Source organism: Blennius ocellaris (genome assembly GCF_963422515.1).
Source record: "Blennius ocellaris genome assembly, chromosome: 1".
Classification (NCBI taxonomy): domain Eukaryota; kingdom Metazoa; phylum Chordata; class Actinopteri; order Blenniiformes; family Blenniidae; genus Blennius; species Blennius ocellaris.
In genome coordinates, this window is record NC_137650.1 from 10,829,731 (window position 1) to 10,855,741 (window position 26,011).

At 44.5% G+C, this 26,011-nt stretch overlaps 1 protein-coding gene across 1 annotated transcript; it reads right to left on the reverse strand.

Moving 5' to 3' along the window:
- Window positions 1-670: 670 nt before the first annotated feature.
- tent4b (terminal nucleotidyltransferase 4B) lies at window positions 671-24,060 on the reverse strand. Its single transcript, XM_080498668.1, has 12 exons — window positions 23,499-24,060; window positions 10,733-10,856; window positions 8,578-8,624; window positions 7,367-7,487; window positions 5,623-5,730; window positions 5,129-5,257; window positions 4,290-4,503; window positions 4,063-4,189; window positions 3,867-3,970; window positions 3,538-3,755; window positions 3,275-3,421; window positions 671-2,427 (listed from the first exon to the last, which is right to left on the reverse strand). Exons 1-12 carry the CDS (start codon window positions 24,041-24,043, stop codon window positions 2,269-2,271), a joined length of 2,043 nt encoding a protein of 680 aa, XP_080354794.1. The 5' UTR covers window positions 24,044-24,060; the 3' UTR covers window positions 671-2,268.
- Between the last annotated feature and the right edge of the window lie 1,951 nt (window positions 24,061-26,011).

A 26,011-nucleotide genomic window follows, 5' to 3' on the forward strand; every position in this document is an offset into this window, starting at 1 on the left:
CTCCACACATGGCTTGATGGTACTGTTTTTATTGCATGATTTGTAAATAGCTGCAGAGAAACAAGGTTTCCGATGAGTACAGTTGGGTGTGAAGCCTTCTTGCAGTGAGGAGAGATGGTCAGTGGACATTCAACATGGCACAGCGAACTTCAATTACCGTTCCCGTTCGTCTGTCCATCACAAAGACCGGCGCTTATATACTGCATTTCAACCACAACTGATGGATGTTGAAGAGTTGGGAGGAGGTGGAACAGTAATTAAAAAAAAAAAAAAATTCAAGATCTAGATATACTGTAAGTGGACTGAAATGTGCTTCACTGTGCAACACATATTTACCTGGCTCAGCGGTGAGCAGGACATTATGTGGCTGCAGGAACTGTGGAGTAGTATTATGTAACGTAAAGAGGTGCTTATTGCTGGCTACTTGTTTCACTGTCGGGTGATTTCTTGTCACATTTGGGAGACGTGGATGGAGGATGGGGGGGTGGCGGGGATGGGGGGGGGGGTTGCACTGTGCTTCGGTATCAGGTTTTCTATGTGCAGCTGCCAATTCCGTCAAGACATCAGCCCACTATCAGTCAATCACAAACTAACTCTCCAAAATGCAGTATACAAGCATTGCCTCTGTGTGGATTAGGATTTTAGAGCAATGACTCCATCTGCAGGTTAGTTGAGGAACTGCAATTACAGCAGGACATTGACATTTTGAAACAAGTTTGACAGTTTATATGAATTGGAGGAAAAAAAAATCAACTCATCTCCCTTTTAGAGTAAGCAGACCAGCCACATATTAAAACAAACAAAAAAAAATAGCATTCATATGTAAAATGTATCTTAAATTTTTCAAAGTAACTTGGTCACTCAACTGTCACTGGAACAAAACGAAATAATAAAAGCCCCCCCCTCCCCACCCCCCCACACACACACACTGTACCTGAATACACCAGTTCCTACCGCACCTCCCAGCAAATTCTTCCATTTCAAAAGATATGGGCTCTAATGTTAATACTCCATTTATCCATACTATGCTTATATAATTAATAAAAAAATAAATACATTTAACAAATACAAATGATTTTGTGGTTGGTAAATTATCCCCTCCCCTCTTCTCCCTCGAAAGAGGGGGGAGGAAAAAAAAAGATTATCACCCACAGTTGTATTGTTGACACATTAAGTGTAGGATTTGCCTTCTCTTTTGAGTAAAAACCACCATTCAAATTCCTGCCTGTCGTCTTAAGGAGATGCTGATGATTTCTGTTGGCAATCTGAGTGCCCCCCCCCCCCAAAAAAAGCAGCGGGCTCAATGATGTGCATGTTTACGTGACTTCGATCGATATATCTTGTAAAAAGGTCATACGAAACGTCATTTTACTTGTTTTTAACTTTTTTTGTGTTTTTTTTTTGTTCGTTCCATTTTTTTCTACAAATCTTTGTATAACTCGTTGAGACATAACGAAACAGATTCAACCAAGAGGGGAAAAAAATAAAACAAATCAACCAATGGAAGAAAAAAAAAAAAGAGAGATAAACCTCATGCATAAGTTATGTCCCACTCTGACTGATTGCATTTGTAAGTGACAGTCTTTTAAAAAAAATCTGTGTACACATTTGTTGTTCAATATAACATTTTTTTTTTTTTTAATTTTTGTACATTTCAGCCATTAGCTTTTTTTTTCTCCTTTTTTTTTTCCCGGATAAAATTCTTTTTTTTTGTTCCTATAGTCCAGCCAGCAGTTCCAGGTATTACTCCAGAGTGGATTTCCAGACACCCGACCTGTCTCTTCCTGTACAGCAGGAGGCGCACGAGGCATGTTGTGCAGGTGCTGGCTGTGAGAAGGGCAAGAAAAAAAAAAAAAAAAAAGAAGCTCCCGAAAAGAAGCTGTTGGGAAGCGAGTGAGCTTTTTTTTGTTGCCGTTTTTTTTTTTTTTCCTTTACTCTTCTGTGATTTCAGTTCAGGTCCAAGTAATTAAACCCATTTCCATTAACAATTCCTTTTTTTTTTTTTGTAGTTTTGTCAGTTTTTTTTTTTTACTTTTTTTTCCTGCTAGAAATTGTCACTTGTCACCCCGGGAGGAAAAGCGGGAGAGAGAGGGAGGGGGGGGAGGCCCGTCAGAGACACTGACTCAAGGTAATTCTCCTCCAGATACTACGAGCTCCTCCCGAGGCTGGAGTCTGGCAGCAGATGTGGGACGAGACAGTCGGCTGCAGACGAGGACGGGGGTTGGGGGGGTGAAGGGGGGGGGGGGGGGGGTTGAGCCAAGCGAAGCCCTATCTGCAGAGGTCCTCTTGTGTCGAGTCCCGCACATTTTTCCTCCTCTTGCTGTTGCCCTGGTGGTGTGGCTTGTTGTTGGGATGACTTTTGGCGCTGGAGGAGGAGTTCTGCTGCCCGTGGTGACTGCCTTTGTGGTGCGAACGAGACATCCTGGCCTGGGAAACGACCACAAGAGAGACATTGAACGATCTGCATTTCGTTATAATGTAAAGTAGTGAAAATACTTTAAAAAAAAAAAATTTTTTTAAAGATATCCGAGGATCACTCTATAGAACATCTAAAAAAAACTGCAACAGTATTGATAGCAGGTGACTCATCGTTATTTAATGTATTTTTAGTCAAGGACCAAATCCAGAGCAGTTCAGTCTTGGGTGTGTCAGATCAGTAAACTGGGAGCATTGAAAAAAACCTGTTTTACTTGAGAACAATGAGGTACGAGCACTTTTTTTTTTTAAAGTCTATATGCAATTAATTACTACCTTCACAACAACAATGTTTAAGTGTTATTGTAAAGTTCTTAATGATGCCTCATACTGCAAATTAATATAGAACGTCAAAAAAAAAAAAAAAAACACCTCGCAATCTCTTTGAATTCTGTTTGGTTTAAAGGTCGAGACTTTACAATCTGACAGGAATGTTCAGAACTGGAATATCCAACAGCATGTGAGCATTGCAGGAGCAGGTTCAACCCTTACATGTGAGGCCGTACTCCCATAATGCCGCGGTGGCCAGGGTCACTTTGTAGGGTCACTCCTGCCGGGTGTGTTGGATTCTTGTCTTTAAGTTATTTATTCTGTCTGTTCACGTATTTTCTAATCATACCAGTGCGGCCGTACAAGCATGAGCAGTGTGAAATGTCAGCTAGTTATAATCTGACGAAGCACGCAGGCATCAGGTTCTAGTAATTGGGGTAAAAGAACAGCCTATTGAAGTATTTCTACTACATCTGCTTAAACTCCTACGTCATGCTAAAAGAGGTCAAGTGTTCCGAGCTGAGCCTACCTTTCCTCCTTTGTTGTTTCCAGATGGAGTGCTGGTAGAGTGACTCTGTGTCCGGTGATTACTGACCACAGCAGACTTTTCTCTGTGGGCACTTGAGCCGCGACCGGACTGCTGTTTGGCTGTTTTGCACGGCGTGCCATCAGAGTCCTGGAGGGAAGGCAACGGGAAAGCGTGACCCAATAGTAAAACAAACAGCGCGAGGCAGGTGACGGATGCCAGCGTGGACGGAGAACATGCAAAAAAAAAAAGCTTGGGGGACTGACCGCATCGCTGGAGGTGGAAGTCGTAGACGTGGAAGACGGAGACAGCGGCGACGAGGAGGGAGAGGAGCGCAGCGACGGGGACGGGGAGGACGAGTTGGAGGAGGTCTTGCTGTTGGGAGCCGACGGCAGGACCACCACGTCGTCGTCCTCCTCGTCGTCCGCGACGTTGTTGTTGCACTCGTCCAGCTGCTGGGACTCGAATAACGTGACGTCGTTTCCTGCAGGGGGCGACACATCGTGAGTCGTATGAAGACATGAGGTCTTAATCCATTTGGCAAAAGACAATGCAGGACGCCAAGAAACGACGGGACACAAGAGCTTGGACGTACTGTTGAGTGGCAAGTCGTTGTGAGATTGGCTCCCCCAGTTGTTCCGGATCCATTCCCGGTACTCGTCCACCTCCCGGGTGACGCGGATTATTCGGCCAAGTATGCTGCCGTGGGAAGCAGGAGTCAGAACATCTGGAGTTTGCACGTGTGTACACATGTACTGCGCGCCGCAGAAGGTACGGGTGAGCTTCCCTACCTCTCGGTGTCACTGTTGGGGTAGTACTTGGCGATGGGCGAGACGGCGTGGCTGAGCAGCACGTAGGCGTAGTCGAATGCCTGCTTCACCTGCATGGCGCCGTATGAACTCCGGCCAACGTCGTTGTCTGTGTGGGAAACAAGTCTGCGTGTTAGAAATGGGAGCGTCCGACTCTGGCCGCTGCTCTCTACCCGGGCGTCCGCCCCTCCTCCCCCCCCCCCCCGTACCCGGCTGCAGCGGGTCCTCGATGTAGAGCATGGAGGGCCTGTAGCCGTCCATCATGTTCTTCTGGACGTCGTCTTTGGCAACGTAGCAGCCGCCGTCTTTTATCCTGATGCCCGTCTTCAGGTAGTTGAAGTGGCGGCCGTAGAGCTCGAAGAATTCGATGAGCAGAACGCCGATGTTGATGTTGGGACTGCACACGTCCTCTCTGTAGTGGAGCTGGAAAACCCACAACAAAAAGAGGGAGTCACAAAAGCTGGAACTCCTCGAGAAGGAATCTCGGGTTTTCAGGTATCTAGAAATGACGTATTCTCCACAAGTGGAGTTTACATCTGATGGATACTATTTTTTTTATTCATCACTGTGTGTCTCTATGTTATGATCAATTCAAACCTGAAAGGTCTGAAAATATATTACGATCAAGAAATCTTGCTCCAACAAAGAATCCTCCAAAATGTACCAGGTTTGTAAATTAACTTTTACACCTTCTGAGCACGTTTCAGGATCTCTGATGCCAAGACATTAAATCATTCTTGAAATATTTGGCATCTTTAACAATGCAACAAGTTTAGTCTCCTGTCTGTTTTAGAGGAGTGGATATATTTCTGACCCAGTCGCTGCTGATAAACTACTGATTTACACTTCCAGCAAGTAAACCCAGATTAGATTCCGAAACGTTGTGCTGCGTTTCTCTTCCTCTTCGCCTGCGTGCCAGGCTATTTCCCTCAATCAATACCCGTGTTCGTCAGGTAAATCCGTGTCTTTGAATGGTTTGAATTGATCTTCTGCACACACAGAGGAGAGAAATGAAGGCTGACGGGGGGGGTGAACATGCAGAACCAACCTGCAGGAAGCTGACAGCCATGAGGAAGAGGCTGTAGGAGCCGATCCCACCGGTGAAAACCTCGTTGAGGTCCCGCTGCAGAAGGAACTGCTTCAGCACCAAGACCAGGTAAGGCAACACGGGGTATTTCTGTGGGAGGGAAGCAGAGGCTTTAGGGAGCAGCTTGTCGCACAGCGCCCTCTGGAGGTGGCCAGCGGTGAAAAACCAGCAGTGGTCAGACTGAAACCAGTCGATTTGAATGAAGAAAACCTGAACCGTGTATTAATTTGTACACTAAATGTTAAATGAGCCACTAATAAATACATTTGGTCTTAAAAAGACAAAAAAAAAAAAAAAAAACAATCAAGATACTGATTTTATAAAAGAAAAAAAAGAATACAGTCACACAGTTTCTTCACACAGTAATGTTTTCAAATACTCAAAGTAGCATCTAATTCCTCTGCCAGTTGCATCTATTTGTAAGGCAGCAGCAGTGTAAGCGTGCGATTGAGCACCTCTTTGAATTCCTTAATGAGCCGGGCCGCTTTGACGCCGCTCTTCACGTTGAAGCTGATGTCCACCTTGACCTCGGTGAAGGAGTCCGTCAGCTTGATGATGGGAACCTGCGAGCACACATCAACACACACCGCTCCATGAGCAGACGGCTCCGCCCCAGGCGACACACTAAATCAAATTTGTGCAAAAAAGAAATCCCTGCATTTGTAATCTGCTTCAAGTCTACAGTAAACCCGAAAGTAACGCACGCACAAGCAGCTGTACAGCAACACTAATCCCCCCCAAAAAAATCCTTGAGCAAAGGTTTCACGTCCTAATCGGCTCTTAAAAATCCCCAACAAAAGTGAAAACTGGAAACACAACGGACGTGCTTTCCACAAATCCTTTAAGTTCACAAATGAAATGCACTCAGATGAAGGGACAAATCCATTGTTGGGAGCACAAAAATAGCTCAAAACCACTAATCGGGAGTTCAACGGTGATTCTGAAACGATCGCAAAAAACCGTAAAGCGCCGCAAGTTTCAAAAACCCACACTGCAGCTGTGCCTGGTGTAAATACAGACTTAACCGGCACACACAACCTGGAGTGAACCACAGTCAATCACTTACAGCGGACGGCTGCACATGTCTGTGCACATGCACTTTGGCATCGCAGCAGGTTTTGTTTTTTTTATGATATAACTCAACACTGACAAGCAACATCTGAGACTTTTTATATCATTGACAACGTCAATTAATTACCGAGATAAACGTCACCGACTGATTCTTAGGTTTCAATGTTCACGCCCAAACTTGTCCACATCTTTGCTGCCAGATTCAATAAAAACAGAGTGGGAAAGCGCGATTGCTTAACACCATGTTTACACTTTATTGAGAACCTTTTCTAACAAGTCTCAGGTCCTACAACTGACAACAAAACAAGAAAAAAAAAAAAGAAAAAAAACAGTTCGACTACTGGATCATGTACAGTAACACACAGGTCCCTTCAAATGTTGATTAAGAAAACAACCTGAAAATTATTTTAGATTGCAGGTCATAAATATCAAAAGATCAGACGTTTAACCAATGATTTTGAGCACAAGAATTATCGCACTTTGAACAATTTCTCCCGGTTTAACTCTAGTTCCGTGGACTTCGGTGACGACAGAATCGCCCCGCCGGGTTTGACAAAAAGGACACGTTTGTTCAAATCTCATACAATGGTGAGTCTGTCAGAGCACGAGAGGATTGCTTCAACTGTGCTCTGAAGAACCTGCAGTTGTTCACAAGAGAGACCCCAGATGGAGAATGTCAGGGATTCAATGAAGCGGGTGATCGGGACACTTTGGAAACTATAGATGATTTGCATGTTGAGATATTTAGCTTAATGGAGTTTAGACTGAACTCGGTGATGGAGTGGTGAAGTCTGTGTGCCTCCACCCACTGGATGAACTCCAGCTCCCCGTCACCCGAAATTACTTAAAAGTGGCATAAAAGATGGATGTTAAAACCACAAACACAGTTTAGTCTTTTCAGACCAGGAGGAAAACGCAACGGAGAAAGGCTTTTTTTTTTAAAAAGTGTGACGGAATTGTGTCAATGGACCATTACAAGAGTGTTTTCCCTGTATTCTCGTGAAAATGATGCGTCTTTTACATCAGCGCTCTTCTCGTCTTTTCTTTTTTTTGTCGTGATGTTTTTCTCCACATAGTTTAGAAACTTGTATAAGAGTGTAAAGAATTATTTAACCAATCATGCCTTACCGTGGCTTTGTCCAAAACTTTGATAGAATTCTCATCAGCGATATTTCTCTTCCGGAGAGCTTCTTCTAACGTCCAGAGCGGGAGCGTCTCCCACTTTCCAAATACTACCAGATCGATGTCACTGGGGGAGGAAAAAGAAGATTTACACACAGGAAATACAATACATCATAAAGCACAATGCATGACTCCCCCCCCCCCCCCCCAAGATTCAATCATGTCTAAAGGTTTCGACAACATCAATCAGTTAACATGAAAAGGAAAATCAATGCTTCTGATTGGTCGACTGTGATGATAAACGGCCCTGGTGGAGCAACCCTGGCGACGCGTGGCTTTCAGGTGAGGTCATGTCACCCAACCGCCCATCATCTGGGCCGTGTGCCGCTAATGGGAGCAGACAGACGTTTGTACCGCACCATCCTTCTCCCAAGTATTTGTTGCCGTTAACATTTTTTTAGGTTGCATTTTCGTTTCAGCAGAAAACAAAACTGCATACGGCTATTTTTAATTCTCCCCTGCATGGTGGCTCGCTCCACAAGAGGGAAGGAAAGCCATCTGTCTCTTATGTGACTTGCCTCTTGCGGAAGCACAAGCGCACATATGTATCCTCGGGATGGGCCAATTGTGAACAACTTCACCATCAACATGCGCTCTAAACAGTTTTCCCAAAATAAGATCCACACACTGCTCGGTGACGTGCAAGTGTCGGCGTGTCACTTAAAGTCTTATTAAAGGTGTTAAGACTGAAGTCAAGAGTCCACTAATCCCCACAGACGTGTTTGTGTTAGTGTGTTGAAGAGACGCTTGGCCGTTGTGTTTCCTGTCTGTTGACTTTAAGGCGGCGCGGCCGGCCTCGCTCAGAATAACCTTTTTTTTTAAATATCCAGGATGAGCAGCACCGGAGCTAATAAACCAGCTGATCCACCAGAGACTAAAATACAGAAATTAATGGGGGGGGCGGGGGGATTGTCACACACAAAAACATATTTGGAGCAGGTATGAAAAAACTCTGAATCATTTTGTTGTCCTGTAGATATGTAACTTTTTCCCCACAAGTGTTCTATCATAAGGCGGTATGAATTTCTTTTGGGGGGGGGGGCCTGGTGTTTTAAATTGGAATGTTAATACTTGAAATGAGTAAATATAAAATAATCTATTCATTTCCCAATATAGAGGAGGTTCACAACCAGTGTTGCAATCAGCAGGAGCTTTACCTTGTTGGCAGATAAAGACCAGTGCTGAAGCTTCCAAACACTTGGACCTGGGGGCAAAGGACAAACACGGTTATACACACACACTGTACAAAAATGCTCGATTTCTGTATTGCTGGATAATAGAAGCTTTCTATGAGCTCCTCCGAATTCAGAAATGACTGCATTGAGGTTGCAAAGCAAGTGCTAAAGCCTTCTGCATCTTTTCATTTTTCCCACGCTACAGTTCCACTACTCCAAAAACCTGTTCTTCAAGAGTGCAAAAACATTTTTTTGCACAGCATCACGTGGCACTGATATAATGACAAGCCAAAACAAAACCACAAACACGGCATGAAAACAAAACGGTGAGAATAAACGCCATGAAAAATCCTTTACATCACACCACTGTGACAGTTGAACGTTGCATGGAAAACTATTTATTCGGTCTCTGATCTTTTAACCTGGAAGGGACTAAAGTATCCCCAAGTGCAACGGAGAGAAGCACAAATAGACTTAAGCCATGACCCTGACATTGCCTCTTTAAATCTCCTCCCCACAACAGTCGGTAGTATAAACGCTGGTCTCCAGCCGAGTGACATGTCCCGGGCTAAGCCGATTGTTGAGCTCTGTTTGTGAATGAAAGCAGCGATGAAGATTTCTGCGAAGGCTGAGGTAGCTGCATGTGGCCGTGAAGGTGAGCTGCAGCCCCGTCACGACTTGGGACGCTCTCGAAGACCAACTTGATCGCATGCCGGCGTTAAACGTCTTAGATACGACGAAATTAAACTATCGCCACGCCGACTGGATGCCCACGTTTGCCCCTTGCTGGTTCGGCGGTGGGAGAAGAAACGAAGCCGACCAGGAACGGGGCCGCATTGTGCGCCTTTAATTTAGGAGCTGCCGAGCTCGGAGCGGACACACTTTGAAGCACGCTGCTCTATCAGCAGGATCAAGCCAGTGGGTGCAATAATGCCCGAGGTGGTGCTGATAACGGGGCCCGGCCGGAGCACCGTGCGGGAGGCCGATAACGCCGAACAAGAGGATGCTTTTTATGCAAGGCTGAGGCTTGGAGCCATTAGCTCGATATCGCGTCCAGGCCAACCGTTGGCAATTCAGAGCCGTAAATTTGCGGCGGCTGCCGTGTTCAAACCAACCTGGTCATAGTTCTCAATCGCTCTCAAACGGTTGATGATTTACAGCCAGCGCCGCCCGCCAACGTATCACTTTGTTCCGGCAAAAACAAATCAATCTTTTTCCTCCATACGTGGGAGACGAAAGGTGTCAAACTCTTATTAAATCAGTGGGCCACGAACAACCAAGCCCAGCTTGATCTGCATAGGGCTGAATGTTGAAACCGATAGCAGAAAATGAAATACTGTTGCGAAAATGTTCACATTTAATCCGCGTTCTAAAAACTCTATTAACACTTTCCTGACAAGAATGAGTCCCATTTCAAATCTGGCAGCAGGCTGAGGGCTGCACATGTGTGGAAGTACGACTGCACATGCACGAGTACATGGACTAAACAATGGAGGACTGCAGAGAGCCGTCTGCGCTGCGCGCTGTTACGAATTTAACAGAACCCCGACAACGTGTACATTTACTGCACCGGCACCTGGATCACATGAAGGAACATTTAATTCGACGATGGGGAGAGGCAGCTTAAAGGAGCTTGGATTTTCTCTGTTCTATTACAAAATAATACATGGAAATCAGCACCAACTAGTGACCAACAAGCAAAACACTGCATTTAGCGTTTACTATTGCGCAGTCATCAAAGTATTTAGCGTGCAGTTTTTCCACAATCTCTAAATTATTGTATATTCTAACCACGTCTCCCAAACTGTGAAGGCCTATCCTATCCCTCCCTCTACCCACTCCAATAATCATGAGCACTTCAGACACTCTTTCTTGACTCCGTTTGCTGGAGCAAAACACGATTAATATACATTAAAAAATAAATTCTATTCAATCACATTTAATCAAAAATGAATCCACAGCAACCCTGTGATTAATCAGATTAAAATCATTTGACAGCACTAATCGTAGTGTTCAACTCACGGCAAAGTGGCTTCATGTTTGCACTTTTTACAGCAATTTCTTACAGTTGTGAGATAAAAATCAGGTCTGTCGTGGCCTTCCTGAACCGTAGTTCAGTTTTTGGAGTGAACATTACCTCAGCACTGGGCCACAGGTCGTAGATGACTCCCTTTATTCTGTCCACCACCTCCAGTCTCATCTTCTCCTCCTCTGGCCTTGGAGAGATGTACTTGTAGAAGTCATTGATTTCCTCGTGTAACCTGCAGATGACAAACAAGTTAGTTTTGTGCATTCTAATGGGACACATACAGGATATATTCACTTACGGAAAGAACCTCAACTTTAGATGTAGAATGCTTTGAAATAATTAAAAAAGAAAAGAAAAACAGAAGCAACAGTTTGTATCTCGTTGACATTTCTTATCCATATATTCTTCCATTCTTCCGGTCATCCACATGAGGCGGCGCTTTAGAAGTGTGGAAACAGATTTTATTGAACGCGGGTCCCAGAATGGGGTCATTCTAAAACCATAGCTCGTGCCGTCCAACCCCCCCGGGGTGTGGACGGCAAAGACGATCATCTGTGGAAAAAAGATGCTGTGACCGCCCCCCCCTCTCCCCCACCGTGGGCCGTGATGTCATCAAATAGCCACAACAATCAGGGACTACAAGCTCCAGCTGAGCTGCAGAAGCTACATGACGCAAACAGCAGGACGAGCGTGGCCCTAGACCTATAGAACTAGAATTATATATATGGTTTACTGGTTTATGAACAGGAATCTACTTCTAACCTTCTATGTGCTCTGTGTTTTTGGTGTGTTTGGTGAGTCACAGCGCCTCTAAAGGCCTGGCATGTGTACTACACGCCCTGAAGCCTTCGACATGCCCATTTTTTTGGAGAAGGCTGGAGAGAAAAATAAAGATTGCTTTTTTTCGCCGTGAAGATGTGTCCTTTCTCTCTGACCACATAGCACATACTGATTCCAGCTAAGAGCCAACACCTCTAGAGGTGCCCTCATTCCATTGATCCAATCTCCAAAAAAACAAAAACAACATTGTGCGCTGCCAAAGGACGGTTCACCACAGTGCCACAAATACAAATGTCAGACACGGAGTCACAATGACAGGACCCAAACAGCATCTGTGTCGTCTTCATTGATATATTTACCCACAAAAACTCTGTTACTGCAATCAGACTTCAGGTTGAGGAAATTGTATGTTTTACATGTGAATAGACCCGCTGAGTTTATTCGAGCAAGAGAAGCTAGTCTCAAGTATGACAATGGCATATTTGAAGATGTGCCAGCAAGTCAAAGATATGAAATTATGTAAGACCAGGAAGAAAACCTGGGTGTCGCCAAAAAAAAAAAATCCAACTTTACTTTGGCAAATAGAACACTCTCGAAACAAACAAGACAAGAGCAGGAGTCTCTGCAAGCTCTCTGAATAGGTGCATTATTAACTTTCGAGGTGGATTCATGCCCATCAGTGAAATCATGACTTCCAGTATTCGTTTGTGACCCATTTTGCCCGGTTTTTTTGCTCCAGGTCTGTTTCTGCCACAATAGGGCAGACAGCTTCTTCCTCAAAACATCAGTGAAGAGCTGGGAGCTCAATATTGGTCGAAGATAAATTACACATTTGCAATACACATTTCAGATTTGTTCTAAATCTATCATCTCTTTTACAGAGAGACAACCAAAAAGGAACTCCAACTGTGGCCCAACATGAGCGAAAACAACCACAAAAAAAAAGAAAAAAAGCCTAAACAAACACAAGTGTACTGAGTCGGGACAGAGGAAGCGAGGGTAGTGCTTATATCCTGGAACAGGTCGCACTGCCCACATGCTCTGACCTTTTCAATGACCAGTTTTCACAGACCGACTTGCACATAAACGCAGGGACAAGTCTCTGTGGGCTGTTCCATGAGAAGAACACAAACATGCAGGCAAGGCACACACACACACACACACCCACGTGTGTGTGGGTGTATACATAGACCTGCAGAGTGAACCCACATTAGGTCAGTAACGGCCTTGTTCCCATCCACAGACGGCAAATGAACTGAGAAGAAATGTGACATTGGGCTTTTTGTACATGAAATAAAGCGACGGAGCAAAGCATGCCGGAGAGCCGGACAAGAAAAACAGTTGCGGCTGCTGGTGCAGACCAACTGTTTGGATTACGCCCCGAAGAGCGGCATGCTTGTGAAGCGCGTGTGTGTTGTCTGAGGTTTACGCAACAGGCTCTCGTCACCTGCGTACAGTAGAAGTTGACTGGATTTCACTTGTGTTATTTCTTGAATTTTGGTGAACAGAAGTCGGCGGCACAAATTTCCCACCAATCACGTGGCAGATTACAAAACTATCTTCTCTCGGGTTAAACTTTATCACGTTGACCTTGAGAAGAGAAAAAAAAATTTACCCCCTGAGCAGCTGAACAAAAACACTGGTGAGGAAACCAAATCATGTGGGTATTGAAGTACTTGGTCTTCTACTTGGAAGATTTAACATAGGCTACTAAAGCAAGAGTTCACGAGCCATAACATACAATTGCATCACACCATTATGCATTTCAAAATGCTCTAAAAAAAAAAAAAAAAAAAAAAAAAGGCTTAAAAGGCCAAAGGCCACATTGCCATATCATCTGCTGCCCTAAACTGAGTACAGTATAAAGAAAAACACTAATCCTAATAATAAACCACTGCTGCAAATAACTCACTCGTCCATGGATGTGATGTGAATTTAATGTGATGTGTGTTACTTTAAAAAAAAAAAAAAAAGGTACAGAATCAGAGTAAGAATCTGTCAATCGTCAGTTTTCAATATATCTGGTACTTCAGACGCCATTGAAGGTGGATATAGAGAACACAGAGTCTGGACAGATGGCTCTGTGTGTGTGTGTGTGTGTGTGTGTGTGTGTGTGTGTGTGTGTGTGTGTGTGTGTGTGTGTGTGTGTGTGTGTGTGTGTGTGTGTGTGTGTGTGTGTGTGTGTGTGTGTAGGAGACTTTTGTCCCAATAGCAGACAAGGTCGACTTTGAAAGCAGCAGGTGCAAATGCATCACTTTATCGATGCGAGCACACTCCATGAATAATCATAACGTACAAACACTGGCAAGTGCAGAATTATTTGCTATTGTTGCTGCGAGCTTCCCTCAAATGGTTGCACTCAAGTCTGCATTAGGCAGAATGTGAATGCAGGGTGTCACTGATAACGCTGATGAATGAGACGCTTCAAGCGGCTCTCGCCGAACACAGACAGAAAATGAAGGCCCAACCACAACAACACAACATCATCGAGTTGCACAAGCCAGCTGATATTACATCTGTCAAAAAAGTGACACTTGGTATTATTTGTTTTCGCTCCAGGACATCTTCAGACCACTGACCACAAACACAAACGTAAGGGGAGCGAATTGATGTGGTTTTATTTCACTGCATTTTCTTTGTATAAAGCCGGACTACACCCAAGTGCGTCTCCCAGCCCGTCTTTATTAATGATGAGGTCAATCTTTTTTGCCTCGAGTTCATAAACAAAAACTTGCAGCTGGTTTCAGAACATGAATAGTTGTCTGATTCGGTTTGTCAGCCTTCATTCCACCCAGTCGCTGACAAATACCACTTATGAGTTGTAGTGACTAATTTCTTTTCCCAGAGCACATGGTGGAGGCTCCAGCCACAAACACACACCGAGTTTCATTTCTGAGGAACAGAAACTCAGTTGCTATGAGCTGTGTTGTAAAGACATTAGTTTTCATTTCACGGTTAAGAGAATACGGCTGTCATTAAAACACTCCCAACTACACTTATATCAGTTTGAGCATTATGTAATGTGCTGAGAGGGTACGAGGTTCTGTGTAATTCTGATGCTCATACTCATTAAAACCTAAGAGAGAAGAGTCCTTTTTTGGGGCCACATTTCCTTACAACAAAAGCATAATGTGAGAATTTTATGCTTCGCAGCATTAAGATTTCATTTCATGGGAAACATGCCTTCGCTCCTCCTCCTCCTCCTCCTCCTCCGAGGATGAAAATCCCACTCCAGTCCTGCAGTCTACCTGGAGACACACATGGACCCGTGGCACAGCTTATCAGATAATCCCACATGCCTATACCATAGTAATGTTACGTAATCTTGTGGAACAGGTTTCCAGAGAGCTGCAGTTCCCGGAGGGCGAAGCTTTTTATCTCCTCTCAACATTTCTCTCCGACACTCCTTGCAAACATTAATCTACAGTCTGAAACAAAAGCCAGTTATGTTTCTTGAAATGTTCGTCCTTTTTGTGTTCCTGTTTCTGCTAAACTATATAAATTGGTCTCCTGTAATTTCCCAGAGCAGAAGGATGACCTCATCCACAATGTTGTTGCTCAGCCAACAGTTTAAAAGTGCAAATCTATTTATTAAAAGAAGAGATCTAACCTTCACAACTGAATTGCACACGTCAAGAAATTCCCTAATCATTTAATCCGCAATCAAAACAGGCCCCGTTTCTTTTTCTGCCAGCTGGGAAATGCTTCACATGCTCAGGTGCTGCAGTGAATAAAGATTTCTGGGGGTAAAATGAACTGCCACTAGATCCAATCTTACACTATGGACCTTTTCCCACAATGACTCCATTGATTGTCCTCCGACCACTGGCCTGACGCCACCAGGTATTACATAATATTAGAGGAGCTGTTGCGAAAAACAATCAGTTGTAAAACCAAGGTGTTTTATCTTTATTTCTCACTGGTAATAACTGGAAGGTGGCATTGCTCTGCATGTTCCTGGTCTGGCACAGTCTACCCTTTCAATAGCTTTGGCCCAAAGCACTGATTTATTTAAGACTCTTACGTGTTTAACCCCCTGAAAAACAACAGTTGGCACCCCGCTGTGACAAACAACCACATAACAATAACCAACAACCTTCGACGTTGGTCGTGTATTCTGTGTCGAGCCCACTGACAATGGTTTCACCGTTGTTTCAAGGTGTTCTGCTTTATGGATGTGCTACTCTGGAGAGTTACTTTCTGCAGTTAAGAACAATAGCAATAGAAATCAAAGAAGTGAGAGCCGGGCCAAGCCTGGACCAAGTACTAGAAACTGGACAATGAGCAGTGTTGAACATAAACATGAAAGGTGATTCACTAAGCCTCGAGTGCCACTCTCGGAAAAATCCATTTTAACACCAACTCTAGGACTTCACTGCAAAATACATCCAATAATAAACCCATCCTTAGTATTGGCTTAGAACTCAGCACTACACAGAGACCTTGGTGTAAAAGATGGGATCCCCCTTGACTGCTTACTTTTCAACTCTTAAGCAGAGACTCGTGTTTTTCTATTCTGGCATAATAGTGGAATTGAGCTGCAGCAGGAAACTACATCCCTCCAGTACACAACACAATGACAGTACAACTCCTCGCCCAGGAAGTCAAGGTCAGCCTTCAGGATGCTCGATGGAAAGAGGAAAGAAAGGAGAGGACAAGAAAGGAAAGCCAACACTGGTCATGTATAGATGAGAACGTGTGTGGAAAAGCTAAAGCGGCGCAGTGTGAAGGAGGACAAAGTGAGGCCGGCACAAATTTAAAGGTGAAACAAAAAAATGAGGAAAGACTGGGTGTGGTGCTGAAATGCCTCCATGTGTATCAGAGCCATCTGTTAAGTTGGACAGAACAGGGGAAAAATAAAAAAAAAAATAAAAATGTATTGTCTCATCTGACTGGGTTATTCAAACTTCGGTGGTACGTTGCACCCGTATCCTGTAGCGCAGCTTTGGGAATAAATACTCAATACTTTCGTGTCATAATATTTGTCGGCCAAGAAACAATAGCATGAAGCAAGGGATTTCTGTGGACTGGAAAGACCAGTAATCAGGTGCTCCTCTTCAGAAGAGCACCGTCATTGTGAAAGACCTGTAGCCACTGTTACAACTGCTTTCACGCTAAAAAAAACAACAACAAAAAACAGCTGAAGCAGTATGGACCTCTTTTCACAAGGGCGTGAAAAGTTGGACCATACTTTAGTTTGCAGCAACAGGCTGCCTCTCCTGCCACAGACACAACAGTGGTAATTGAAAGCGGCCCCATTCACACCTGGGAGAAGCATGCCGCCAGAGCAATGTGACCACAAGTGGAGCGCTGCCAGTTCACACCTGGCATTCGCATAGGTCTCGGGTGTCAGACGGATCAGGTGTGATCGAAGCTCATTTTCCTACAGTAGCTGCAAAGGAATTATACAGATAAACCAAAAAGCCTGTACTTCCTCCATCTCCATTTAACCCAGCGTAACCAAAGGATGCTGGGTAAATAAACCAGTCTGATGACAAAGACTTTAAGCTCAGTGAACTTATGTATTTAGGAAACAGTCTTCTGTAGGTTACAATGTCTGAAATTACTACTGAAATAATGGAGAACTCCAGCTATTGAGACATTGCCCCAGACAGAGCAATATAATCCAGTATGTAAAATTAGAAATCCAATAAGGACCATCTGGCTCTGACTGTCTGCCTTCTCTTCTATTATACAATATTCTGGAAAATAAAGAAGCTAAAATGTCCTTCTGAACCTTACTATGTGGGAACACACAAATGTATGTACGGTGAAAACTCTCGCTCAATCTGATCACATCTCTGCTTTTTTGTAATCTCTCCAGCTGGTTTTGAGGAGCCCTGTACTCGGGGTGGAAGTGAATCTCAAATCCAGCATGCAAGTAGGCCCGTCTGCACATTTCTTGTGTGGTCTGGTGTGTAACAGAATGTTCCGGAAGCAAAGCCCAGAGGACGACCTGGGAGACAGAACCATCAGGTGGACAGTCGTGTTCATTCCAACTGCCTGACTACCTTACCGTCTTGGATATAGTTTCTATAACGAGCGCCGCTGGCAGCAGTGTGAAAGAAGCGTGACGTTAGCATATGTAGCGCAGTGAGTCTGATCTTAGTGGTTGCATCTTAAGGCATTCTGGTTCAACATAGATATTCAGAGCATATTTCAATAGAGTGTGTAACTTAATCTTTAGGGACACTCTGGGCCTTGTTCAGAATGAATACAGCCACAAACAGAAGGAGGTGTCGGTGTCTCGCAGGTGGCAGATTCATTAATGTTTCATCAATGAGGTGATCCGGGGTGTGTGAGTGTTGGTCACTAGGATGAAGCGGCTCTGCTTACACAGGAGACCCACATGCAGCTGACTGACACTGGTCATGCCTGACTGATGCAGCAGAGGCTCTGTGACCAAAACATGGCGCATATGGACTATAAATATGGTAGTTTCTTGTTTAGTAGGCTTGGGGTATTCCATCTATACGTCTATCCTTCCTTGCCAACACAGCTTTCCAGTAAGTTGCTACTGAAAACATTGATAAACTGCTTAAACGATTATATCTAAAGGACTTAAGCTATAAAACTAAATGTGTCATAAAATAACTTACCCATTCGCTTGGTTTCAAATATTTTTCAGTTTAAGAAATAGCCGCTGTCCCACACACATCACAGCTATTTTCTATTGAGTTTATATAAACGGGACACAGCAGTCCAGCAATCATACCCAAAGAAGTATTAAGTCTTGTTTTAAACTAGCATTCTTTCAATTTGTTAATTGTGAGGAGTCATGGCAGCCTGGTTCACAATAGTTCACTAAACTAAAAGCAGTAACTGGTAAAAGCATATCGACAACATTTTGTGTCAAAACATCAAATCTCCCCGATGATAACCATCACTGTATACCAATTATTTGAATAGTCAACATCTTAAAACAAACACAGCCTTATTTTTCTGTAGCCTGGAACACTAACCGTCCCAATGACAAGCTATTTTTCGAAAGCAAAGGGCCGTGTGTTTTTGTGCTGACTGTATCAGTCTGGAGCACAGGAAGGGTTTCCATTGGACAGGAAAAGGAGAGGGAAAAAAAAAAAAAGGAAAACACATTCCTGACTACACATGGAAGGCCGAGTTATGGACAGTTGCCCACACGTGCTGTTCAGAGGGGGGGCCTGTTTCACCTAGAGTCCAAAGGACCAGTGCGCAGGCTTGTCTCCCCGCAAAGCTCACACGCTTTGGCCGAGGGCCAACCAGCGAGCGGGGAAAGACAAAACAGTGCGACACCACCGCCAGGGCCAGTAGTGACTGGATGAACCGCGGCTCTAATGTTAGAGCTCCGGTCACAGGGGTGCTATCTGCGAGCGAGCGCTGGCGCGTCGTAAATCTCTCAGGCTGCCCAAAGAAGTGGCAGTGGATGCTTGAGCTGGGGCGAGTCATCAGCGAGCGCTTAACCACACATTTCATTAGCCTGCAAGAGACGCGCTGCACCGCCACGCTGCACCGCCACGCCGAGCGAGTCGTCGATGCCAGGCGCTGCAGAAAATTAATCTGAGCCACGTTTCTTACTTCGTTTTGAACTGCGGGAGAAATTTGCTTTGCAAGAACAGGACGCCAAGCACATGTCATAATAAATGCAAAGTAGCTCAAACCCATAATTTCCCCACTCTGCGTGGGACTAGTCAGGACAAACCACGCTGTGGACAGTCACATTCAGCTGAACTGGAACAGGCCGAGATCCCTGCAGGTATTCCTCCGTAAAGCTGCACGGCAGCTATAGCAGTGTACCTGGGATGAGAGATAGAGTGATTAAGAGGTACTTTTTTGCCGTTAACTTCTTTAAGGAGTGGTGGGTTAAAGGGGTTAAAACCACATGGTCCTGTTTATGGGCCCATTTCAAAGTCAAGGTTATTCCTGTAAGCAGCGAAGCTGCATGAAAGCCTCTGGAGAGTGTCAGTAGCGGGCCCAACACATGGAGCTGTCAGCAATGGAGCCCAGACATGAGGCGTTCAGGTACAGCAGTAGAATTCCTCAGGGTCCAGCACACGCTGATCAAAGTTGGGCAACAGCTCGCAGTTGAGCCATTATTTGTCTTTAACATGTACCAAGATTCAGGTGCATTTTTTTCCTGCAGACTGATTGAAAGGTGTACCCATAGCAGCTTTCTGATACAATCCCTGCATGCTCTTACTTTTTATGTTACAAATCCATAAATGTTCAGTCAACTATTCATATTGTTTTCCCTACGTAAGCCATCAAAGACTTCTGGAGCAAAGCATCAAGCGGAGATGTCCACAAGTCCAGCATGTCTAGCTTATTTTAGAGGACCACAAGCCAAACTGGATTTAGAGTCTCCCCGGCAAGGTCCTGGGTTGTCCTTGAAGCCTTGTCTTGGCTGTGCCAGGTACACCTCAGGCATACGCCGAACCTCAAGCACCCTAATCAGAATCCCTAACCACCGTATGCGACTCCTCACAGTGTTGCCGCGCTGCAGCTCTGCTCGATTTCCTACAAGACAAACTCTTCACCCCGCCATGAAAGACTGCCAACCTCTTGAGAAAACTCATTTCAAACCTCTTGCATCTTTGATGCCTTGCTATCAACCAGAACACAAATGGCATAACTACTAGTTATGTTCACAAATAAAAGACAAAAATATACTTGATGGCAAAACATAAGCTTTGCTTTTTGAGGCCAACAAAAAAAAAAAAAAAAAAAATGTTTTGGAGAATTTAATACAAGTGACTGTGTTTAGAGTACTGCACCATTAAGCTATTATGAGACAAGTGGAGAGCTTAAAAGTTTTTCATTAATATTCAGAGATTGAATATTATGTTACTGGAGTGCTGAAATTGTTTCTTCCACCATAATTATGATGCGACATTGATGAAATGTGCTTCAATTCCAAAAGGGTTCTCAGACAATGCCACGTGACATGATCTACTTTGGCCATACTCGAAAAACACTAGTACATCCAGTACATCCACCTATCATGTTCTCCAACGACGTCTCTGTTATAAAATGAGAGGAACTTTGGAACGGTGCATCTTGCCCCAACAATAAAACCCCACAGCACAATTCAGCAGGACAGAAATGGGCCACGACTCTCCCAGGCTGCTCAGACTTCCTTTTGCCCATATTGAGACTCCAACACCAGTTCTACGTGACGGGAGAAATCGGGCTCAAACACTCCCTTCGAGCTGCCGGTCTGATTGGACGAACGGAGAAGGAGCTCAGGTTTCTCCCACTCTCGAGAGGCTTGGCTTTGTTTAATGGAAGTGAGGCCGTGTGGAGCATGTAAACACTGATCCGCTGCCATCGTGCAGAGAGGCTGCTTCGCTTGGATCTTCCCAGTTCCAGAAAGACTGGAAGCACGTCAAACACAAATAAGCACATGCCTCTGCCTCCCCAGCCAACCCACATGGCCAAATATAGCGCAGAGATGGTCCCGTGGAAAAAAATGTGCTTCAACTTACTCCCATATTCAACCTTTTAGTCGTTGGTGAACACCAAACGTAACAATGACCGTCGGAGTCCAGCTCTCAAAAACAAATAACCCCAGACGAGTTGGGAAGTGGAATTCTGTGCTCTGTGTTCAATTTCTCTTTAAAGAAAGTGACTTACCCAACATAACTATGCTGATGACAGCATTCGAGACAATCAAGTAGGTCTTTATCTCATCAGTGCGCAGACACAAAGCTGCTGTACAGCACATTGTATGACAGACAGACCTGTAAATCAAATACCAATAAAAGCACTTTATCTCATTTAGACTTGATTCTCAAAGCAAAACAAGGCGTCACGAGCAAAGATTTACCAACACAAGTACACACATGCAACGGTCAACGGTCAACTCCAAGTGTACGCGTGTGTTTCGAAGGACTTTTCCTATAATGTCCGAGCACATGCTAGAATTGCGATTGACCAGAGTGTGGCCAGACAGAGGGCCCTCAGTTTGGACTGAGGCTCTGAGGGCCAGGTTCTGGTATTAGCAGAGCTAATCACTAAGGAATTCCCTTATGCAAACATTGAGCTCCCATATTACTATAAACGAGGATCAGCCAAACATTGAGCCGTGCACTCTGGTGTTCTGCTTGTCTGCACATGTCTGACAGAACGGGTGTCGAAAAAGGGCAGGTCTCCGCTCAGAGAGTCTCAAGGAACGACGACGCCGCCCACCAACAAGTCTCTTCAAAGTTCTGACTTTCTAAAATAAGAAACATGAGGTAACTACGGGATTACAACTTTATGCCTCATGCACCTTGTGAATTTATACTGTAAGCTTTTGTCTGAAGACACGACACTGTGTATACAAATGGAAGCTTCAAAATATCAACAATATACGAAATCAATTTTAAGTATTTTTTGGGAGCAGAAACAAGTTTTCTCTCAATTCGAGCTGAAAGTTTAAATTCAGGATAAACCCATCATATTGTTGTTTCTCAATGTGACTTGTTGGCTTTGAGATTTAAGACCTGACCTCTGCTGATGTAGGGGAGACGGTGGCGTGCTGCTTCCAACATTATCTGAGTCAAAAAACAGTCAGCATCTGTGGGTTGAAGTGTCACCTGTCTGAGAAAAACTACAGAAGTCAGTCATGACACAAAACGTGGAAAAAAAATATGTTTTTGGAGAGGAAGTCATGAGAAATAACTCTGAAACTTGATATTTCAATGAGGTAAAGCCAAGACTTGCCACAATAACTTACTTTACACAAAATATTGCACATGCTCTTTAATAAGAACGGAAAGAATTTGACAAGCTACTGCCAATTGCCGTTTATTAGATTCAAATACGAGCTTGGACACTTTAACTGACAACATACACGTGGTTGTGTACATTAGCAGTTGAGGCTCTTTTTACAAACGTCCCCACTGAAAGCCGATATACGTGTTCTTTAGGAGGCTGGAGGAGGACCAGTGATGTAACCCACTTCTAGTAAAAGTGTCACACTTGTTGGGGGGGTAGCACGCCGTTACTTCCTCGGGGCACTCTCTGCCTTTTAAAGCCATGTTGTTGACAGACTGACTGAGCGTAACGAAAACCACACCTTGTGATGTGTACAGCACGACATTTCTTCTGTTCATGCTTGGTTTCTTGCCTGTAATCCTGAGGCAGGAAGAAAAGCATTGTTCTGGACTGGAAACATCAATAGCGCTGTAAACAAGTGCATCACAAACGATTAGAGCACAAAGGAAACTGGAGATTCTATATTAATTTCATAACATTCCACACCTTTTTTTTAATTGAATTATCCTTTTCAGATCAAATCGTGAAAATGAAAAAAATGTCATAATCTACTTATTTTCCACCAGATGCCATCGTTTACTGAACAATAAATAAAAAAAAGTTTGAGACGCCTCTGTTTAAATGAGCATGAAAAGAAAATAACTTTATTAGAGATTGGACCATCATTTATTCTGCATTTGTGGTTTTAAATCAATAGCATTCGAATGTGATGACGCCATTATATTTATTTATTGTTTGGATTTTGACCACGAGTGTCTGGTTTTATTATTTTTACTGCTGTTGTCTTATCAGTCAGTAGTGAAGCGCCTTTCAGTGGGCAAAGCTGTAAACATCAATGGATTACAACTTGGATTATTTTCAAGACATCCCGAAACGTCAGTTTGGAGAAAAGCTACAGAATTGAAACAATCTAAAGAGCGAAAGTTTCTTTTGATTGTCACATTTGTTGCGAAGTAACTTCTACAAAGTGTTACCTGCTGACAGGTCGAAATGCCTTTCAGGTCTCCCAAAGAGGGAAATATCTCAAGAGTTAAATCACCTGCAGCGAACTGGTTTGGCTCAAACGCCTGGATTGTGGATGTGGGCGTCCACTGGGAGACCTGACACATCTCGAGCTGCAGAAACTTGGTGAACTCAATGGGTGGAGGTGACAAAGTGGGTGGGGTGAGACGCAAACCTTTCCGGGCTTGTCATGTCGAAGGAAACAAAAACAAACAAAACAAAAACTCCCCTCCAGACACTTGAACCCTAATCATGCTCCACGGTATCAGGGGTCCCCTCCCCCTCCTCCCCTTGCTGAGCACCGACGACCGTGAACTTCCTCCCGCGGTACAGTCGAGTACGACAAACTCCCTCTTACCCTACGATTCCTTCGGAGTAGTTCCTGTCCTTCCATGGCGTGCCCGTGAAGCCGTCGTACCTCCCCGTGTTGGACAGGCTGGAATTGAATCCAAAAGTGCTAGCTTTGTTGTCCCTTTTCCTTTTGTTGGGGTGTCCGTCCGTGAGTCCCCTCCACAGCACAGCGACCCCGCCGCCATGCTGCTGCCCTCCGTCGCCGCCCCTGCCACCGGCTCGGCGGTTGTGGTTGCTGTTGGCTTCCAGTGGTATAAAGTCCCGTTGCTCCATCAGGTCCCCGTCCGTCGTCGAGGCCGACATCCCCTGGCTCTTGGCGTCTCTGCTGCCGGCGGTGGTCGAGTCGATCGCCCCGCTCCTGCCGGTCAGGACGGCGGCCACCGGCGCCCCGTTCACGGTCACTTTCAGGTTCGACGTGCTCTGCGATCCCGCGCTGAAACCGTTATTCACGTGCAGATACCCGAGTCCCTGTGTCGTCTCCCAAATCTGCATCCACAGGTTGTTAGCGGGTCCACGTTGTTCTGGCTGCAACCAGGCGATCCTCGGATCCATCAAACGGCACTGCTCGGCGCACCGCCTCCCCCCTCCTCCCTCCTCCTCCCCCGGCCCCCCACCCCCCCAGCCGCCCCTCCGCCACCGAGCAATGCTCAGCCCGTGAGCGGCTAGCCAGGTCGCTGGCTAACGCTAGCTAGCCTGCTATCCCTCGTTATAGCCCGCCGCTAGCCGAGCTCCCCCCGCCGCCCGTTACTCCTGGAATACCCGGCGAACGTTGCGCCTTCCGCGACGGACGCGACCGGGACAGCTGTCAGGCAGAGTCACCCGCGGGACGCGCGACGAGAAGCGTGCGAGTCAACGCGTGAGAAATGGAGGCTGGCGAGGAGCGCGGAAACGTGCAGCCGCTGGTTAGTCGAGGAGCCGCTCTGACCCTTTCCTCCTGATCTGGCTCGCTCAATGGCGGAGTGTGCGCTCGCACTGCGCGTGCGCGGAGCGAGTGACAAGGGGGCGGGGCCAGGTGGAGTTACGCAACAGACAACTGTGTTGGTTTTTTTTTTGTTTTTTTTCCTTCTTCTTCTTCTTCTTACATAACAGGATCTGATTTATTCCTCTCCAATCACAGCTGATAAACCAGTACCGCTCTTTAATGGGATTATACTAATAATCAGACACAGTTTACTTTGAAATGTGAACTCGCAGAACAAGAACATGATCACAAACCTATTAAAACATATAAACACCACATACCCCACGCCTTCAAATGAACAGGTAATGAGAAACAGCACAAAAACCTCTGCTGTTGTTAGTCAGCTCATAGCTTCTCAGTAGTCCCATTCTGAGACAATGTGTTATTTTGGCTTTAGCTGGTTTGATTTTATTAGCTTATCTGTTCATTGTTTAAACCAGGTTTTGTATGGATATATCCATCGTCTATCCCTCTTCATCCTGTTCATGGTTATGGGGTACTGGAGCCAACATTATCATTGGTACTGATGCCCTTTGAATGAAGCTTATGCCTTATTGCAAAAATGTTCCCCCTCTGGGATTAGAAAATGTATTCTTTATTTGAAATTCTCCACGTCTCAAACGATGTTCACTGACTGAACAAAAAGAAACAGCCGTCTGAGAGCTGTAGTTCACGGTTGATCTTTTTTTAAATGAAATAGAATGCTTATTCTTTTGAGATTTTTCTACATTTACTCTGTCATTTCAATTCCAAAAAATGAATATAAGCTACAAGTTTAAAAATGATCATTCTTGTTTCTTATTTGCATTCTTTTTCAACAATCACCAAACTTTATTTGAGAAGCTTGAATCAAATTATATTGTATCCTGTATATGGGGTGCAAAGATCCAGAGAGTAGAAGTGAGTGGCTGCATCTATAGGATAAGGAAATAGTGGTGAGACCAAACATGACATTGGTGATAGTAATATAAAAATATAGTTTGTAACAGTTAGATGGAAGCTCTGTAACAAGTGAACTGGGGGAAAAAATGTGCATATGAAGTACGTTCATTATGAATCACAGTTCTGTAGGAATTAAAAAAAAAAGTTCTATGATGATGATCCATTCATTCATCTTCTTCCCAGCTGACGATGGGTGAAAGCAGGGTACATCCTGGACAGGATGTCACAGGTGACAATTAAAGAATTGTGAAAAAAACAAGAGTTGGTCAGAGTAATGAACATTTGTTCTCAAGTACATTGACTATGAAATTGCTTCATGTGTTTGTGAAATTGCACTTTGTCGCTGCCATCCCTGGTAAAAAAATAAAATGTAAATAACTAATTTACAGTGCATACATTGACGAGAAATATAAAGCAACTTCCAGACCCACACTTGCACATAGACACAGTCTGCTTATTGGCGACAGTTTGTGCCACGTGGGCGTCGCACTCAAAGTGATTTTCAGGTCTGTTCCTTCTTCACAGGTTCCTCATTTCGCACACATCTCAGATCTTCAGATCACAACTTAAGTATCAATGCCGAAACATTTTTACGCATCTGACTTTGTCTCGTGTTG